Source organism: Hipposideros armiger, unplaced genomic scaffold, assembly GCF_001890085.2.
Source record: "Hipposideros armiger isolate ML-2016 unplaced genomic scaffold, ASM189008v1 scaffold_576, whole genome shotgun sequence".
Classification (NCBI taxonomy): domain Eukaryota; kingdom Metazoa; phylum Chordata; class Mammalia; order Chiroptera; family Hipposideridae; genus Hipposideros; species Hipposideros armiger.
In genome coordinates, this window is record NW_017731926.1 from 1168737 (window position 1) to 1173916 (window position 5180).

At 38.7% G+C, this 5180-nt stretch overlaps 1 protein-coding gene across 7 annotated transcripts in view; it reads left to right on the forward strand.

The window, feature by feature from the left end:
• Positions 1 to 5180, forward strand: part of WDFY3 (WD repeat and FYVE domain containing 3) — a 240176-nt gene that overhangs the window by 174454 nt on the left and 60542 nt on the right. For all 7 annotated transcript variants that reach the window (XM_019624066.1, XM_019624070.1, XM_019624068.1 and 4 more), the window contains 3 exons: positions 410 to 509; positions 2488 to 2648; positions 3603 to 3832. In XM_019624066.1, coding sequence (XP_019479611.1) covers positions 410 to 509; positions 2488 to 2648; positions 3603 to 3832 — 491 coding nt within the window. The remainder of the gene's footprint in view (positions 1 to 409; positions 510 to 2487; positions 2649 to 3602; positions 3833 to 5180) is intronic.

Here is a 5180-nt window from a genome sequence, read left to right on the forward strand (position 1 = left end):
ATTGCAAGCGACTCACGGCAGCCCAGCTCCAGGTTGAGCTGTTGTTCAGCATCTTAGCTGTAGAGGGCAGTGTCACTGGCCCTCATATGTGGGGTCCGAACCGGGGCCCTCTGGCGTCCCAAGCCAGCTCTTAACCATCGTGCCACTCGGCCGGCCCATTTATAATGCTTAGAGTACTATATTTGGAGGAATGGATTCAAAAGATGTTTTATCTTTACTTCAATTTGTTTTTAGTTCTGTGGTCAGAAATATAAGAGAAAGAGTATAAGAATATATATCATCTCTAGTGTTCTATTTTCTTTACCAGTAGGTTTTCTTTTAATCCTTCTGATATATTTAGTAATGTAATTATGGTTGAGCCCTTATCTTTTAGTCAGTTCTGTTTCTAATTCTAAATTTTATTGATTAGGCTTCCCCTGAAAGATCTACAAGAACTCAGCAAAAAGAATTTCAGACTTATATTTTGGATAGTGTGATGGACCATTTGCTTGCAGCTGATGTGTTATTGGGTAAATACTATGTTTTATTTTCACTTTAAAAATATCTATGATCACTCTCCTTCTCTGTAAACCCCAAGTATGTCTCCTTTTTAAGTTCATATCTTTCCCTCTTTTCTGTGCATTTTCCCCTCTTACTGGTATTTTTCTATAATGAGGAAAAGGCCCACCTAGCACTTGCTTTTGAGTCTGGGATAAAGATCAACAACAGGAAGTACTTGAGGTGCTCGTCCACATCTGTGCTCTCTGGGGTGGCAGGAAAAGGACAGGAAAGAGGAAAAATGTTTTAAAACCCCTATTACATGAACTACTGTATGTTTATGACTATAATACTTTTTTAAATTAGCCTTTTCATTGTAATACACTTAACAAATTATAAATGTAGAGCCCCAAGAGCTATCACCCAGACAACATGCCTGTATAAAACCACTCAGATATGCATAATCAGCACCCAGAAACTCCCTCCTACCCTGACCCAGTTATGATGCACTAAATCACTGTCCCAACTTCTAAAACAACTTTTGTAAATGGAATCATACAGTATGTATTCTTTTCTAGTCTAGCTTCTTATACTCAACATTCTATTTGTGAGATTTATCCATGTTGCACGCAGTTCACTTATTTTCATCACTATGTAGTTAGTATTCCATTATATGAAGATCTAAATATCCATTTTGCTAGTGATAGACATTTAGTAGTTTCCAGTTTGAGACAGAAATAAAACTGCTGTAAACATCCTTGTTCATATGGATCACATGTATGTATAATGGTAAAACATAATTTTTTGAGTATATACCTGTGAGTGGCATTTCATAGATATGTATATGTTATTCTTTTGGATGGCTGTCAGAATATTAACTCAAAGCACATTAAAATGTTTTTTCTGTATATCGCTATCTAGTTACAATAAAAATACAACATTTGATACATTTGCAGTGGCACTAACATTTATAAGTAAAACAATCAGAATTTAAAGGGGAAGGAAAAGTAAGGATTTAGTATATTTACTACTTGAGTTATTGGTAACAATATTAATCATGGAACATCCATGCTATTAAATTATCATTTTTTTGCAGAGTAAATTTGCCAAGAAATCTTTAGTATTGTCTTAACGTGCAATTCACAGAGCATGTTTGTATTTGTTTTTATCACTTGAGATACTGCTTATGTAGTATCACCTTACTCTTGGGTCGTCGGGAAAATCATGACGTATTTTTCTACGTTTTCAGTGCAAAAATGCGTCATGACTTTCCCGACGACCCAATACATAAAGACACAAAATGAAGAGTTTTGCATGATGGAATAATTTATCTAGAGTTAGGCTGGAATAATCACAGTTAGCAGAGGCTCCAGAATGTCTAGAAAGGAGGCGCTTAAGGGGCATTTTGGTGAGGAGAGGAGCTAGAGCGATTAGTATTCAGGGGCTACGCAACAGGCGCCCTGAGGACACTGGGGTAGCCTTTCCATGAGGGCCCGGGCCGAGGGGGTGAAAGGCACCCCTTGGCACCACCACACTGATTACGCTTCATTTTCCACAATTCTGAACCTCTCTTCTGCCTCTATTGCTTCATCGCTATTCAAGATTTACTGCAAGATGGAGAGTTTTGTTTGAGGATTTGTTTTACCCTCTATTAGTTACACAGAAATCAGTTTACAGCTAATAAACTGATTTAACCTTCCTCTCAAATGGAGCTCACCTGTCACTAACAGTTTAAGTGGAAGAACTGTTTGCTTATCACAGACTATCTTAAGGCAGTAAGACTTCACAGTCTCAATCTATAACACTTTTATCCTGAAGAACTTACTTTTTCTGACATTTCTCATGATTTCTAGCCATTAACATCATTTTCTTCTAGTAAATAAGAGCCAGTGGTCTTATTCCTGAATGTAGTAGATGTGCTCAGTATGCCTTAGACTGATTTGTTTGAAAATCTGGTCTTTGCGGGTAGTTGCCCATTTTCTTAGACATCTTTTTCCTGCTGGAATTTAGGGGAAGATGCATCTCTACCTATTACCAGTGGAGGAAGCTACCAGGTACTGGTGAACAATGTGTTTTATTTCACACAACGTGTGGTGGACAAGCTTTGGCAAGGCATGTTCAACAAAGAATCTAAACTTCTTATAGATTTTATAATTCAACTAATTGCACAGGTAATCCATCGTCACTGTTGTTGTAGAGTACATATTTTCCGATTGAAAAACTTTGCGTAAGGTGTCAAAATTGTTGGAAATAAGTGTAAGTAATAAGATAATGAATGTTAACATTTAATATAAAGCTCAGCTCGTTAAAAGGGAGTAAAAAGTGTAGAGTTGCAACCCCTTCTCCCTCGCCCACAGCCAGTGTGTCCTTTGTGAAGTTGCCGAGTTCTCTCAAGCTGTGGGCTCTCACTGACCTGCCACCCACTGGCGTTGCTTTTTGCTACCTAGATAGCTTCCTTTTGGTATAAATAACTTAAGTCAATATGATTTGATAGGTTTTTACAGTACTACACATAGGTGTGTAAAGGCTAACAGCATGAAGAGTTGATATTAAAGGAATATTCTCTTCTTGTAATTGAACCTTCACAAGGTCCATTGTAGTGCTTGTTCCTTTGAAGATGCCATTTTAGCGTGTGTTCATCATACCTTTGACTAAGGATTATCAGCCCAATTTGGCACACGTGATTAATATTACTCAATACGTAATATAGAAAGTAGAAAATACTATGATCCTGTTTTATTAGTTTAGGGTGCATAGGTTCTTTCATATCACCTAAGAATTTGTTAAGAGATGAATTTGTATTTAAGCCAAAAAGTTCTGAAGTGAGGGGATGAAACTAAAATGTCACAAGAAGTTTTTTACTGACATTTTAGGTGATTTTTTTTTCAATAATTTGGAGTAGAGGGCATTCACCCTGACAAAACATGTGTGGTAGGAGCCGCCCCAAATGGCGCTGCCGCGCGTTCTTGGGGAGGCCGCTCTGCGTTTGTCTTTTTCACGTAGCACCCTAGTACTTAGCATGCCATCTGGTACATGATAAACTTAATAAATGTTCATGTGTGAATGATAAGCAGATCTTTTATTTTTGTCCATTTTACTAAATAATGTATCTTTCGTATCTTTAGTCAAAAAGAAGATCACAGGGGTTGTCGCTGGATGCGGTGTATCACTGCCTCAATAGAACCATCTTGTACCAGTTCTCACGGGCACACAAAACAGTTCCACAGCAAGTAGCTCTCCTCGATTCACTCAGGGTCCTGACTGTGAACCGGAACTTGATCCTGGGACCTGGGAACCATGACCAAGAATTCATTAGCTGCCTGGCTCACTGCCTTATTAATCTGCATGTTGGAAGGTAACTCCTTTAGGTTCAGCTTGCTACCTTGAATTTGCCTTTGATGTTATTCTATCAGAACTCTTTGTTCTGCATTTTTTATAGCAACGTTTCTTTTTCCTTTAATCTCAGATTTATTTAAAACTCACATGCAAAAGGTCAACGACAAGTGTTGCATTTCTGCAGTGAAATAATGAGTATTTTTCCTTAAATTCTGTATCTTTTAAATTTTTCATTAATCATTATAGGTCACATATATAATTTTTTAAAGTGAATAAAATACACATTGTTGGTTAAGAGGCATAAAAAGGAAAGAATGCAATAAGTAAATACAATAGTATACGTTAAATGGGTGAAATTAATATTTTCCCATTGGTTGCTTTGACAGTTGTTATTGTTTTAGTATCTGCTGGGGGCCAGGCATGGAATTAGGAACTGGGATGTGAGCAAGAAGGGCCCTGTGGCAGGGCCTCGGAGCACGCAGCTGAGGAGAGAGGACAGATAACTAAGCAAGACCAGCTAGGTGTGCCGAGGGCTCTTCCAGAAGCAAGGTGCCTCGGCAGCATGTAGCAGGTCCCCTAACCTGGAAGAAACACCTGCTGAGTTGCATCTTGAACCTGGTTGAGGAGGTGGTTAACTCCACAGAGGATGGAGAAGAGTGATGTAGGCAGAAAGAGACATCTCTGTGATTGCTCGGAGAGCAGAAAGCATATGACACATTTGGAAAACTGCAAGTGTTTCACTGCCCCTGAGGAAAGAATGGTGAGATAAGAGACTGGACAGGGTCCAGGGGAGCACAGGCCTATGAGGAGAATGTTCTTACATGAGCTTTTTTGTGATTTTTAGGTAAAAATGTTAATGGTGATGAAAAGGCATCTTAAATATTAAGATGCTCATCTTTATTCTGTAGTTTAGTTTAATTACATTTAGTCAAGTGGATATGTGAGGTCACCCCTTAAAAATGGCATGTTCGTGATAAACTAGATGCTCTGTTTCATACATCTGCTGAATGTATGTCTGCCAATTATGGAACTTTGTAATAGAGCCAGCATTTACTTGTGTCTGCAGAGTAATACTTAGTTGTTATAGCTTTTATTTTATTTTATTTTTATTTATTTTTTTTTTAAAGATTTTTTTTTTTTATTGGGGAATTGGGGGAATGGGAACAGTGCTGGGGAATTGGGGGAAGGGGAACAGACAAGTTGCTGTCGTCTTGTTCTTCAATCTAGTTGTGGAGGATGTTGCTTCACTGGCCCAAGTTGGCACCATCATTGTGCTCTTCTCTGGCGAGGCAGATCAGTCGCCGGCTTCTGGACGGCCGCTCACTGCGGCTGCTGGCCGCTCACGCTGGCTGCTGGCTACATACGGT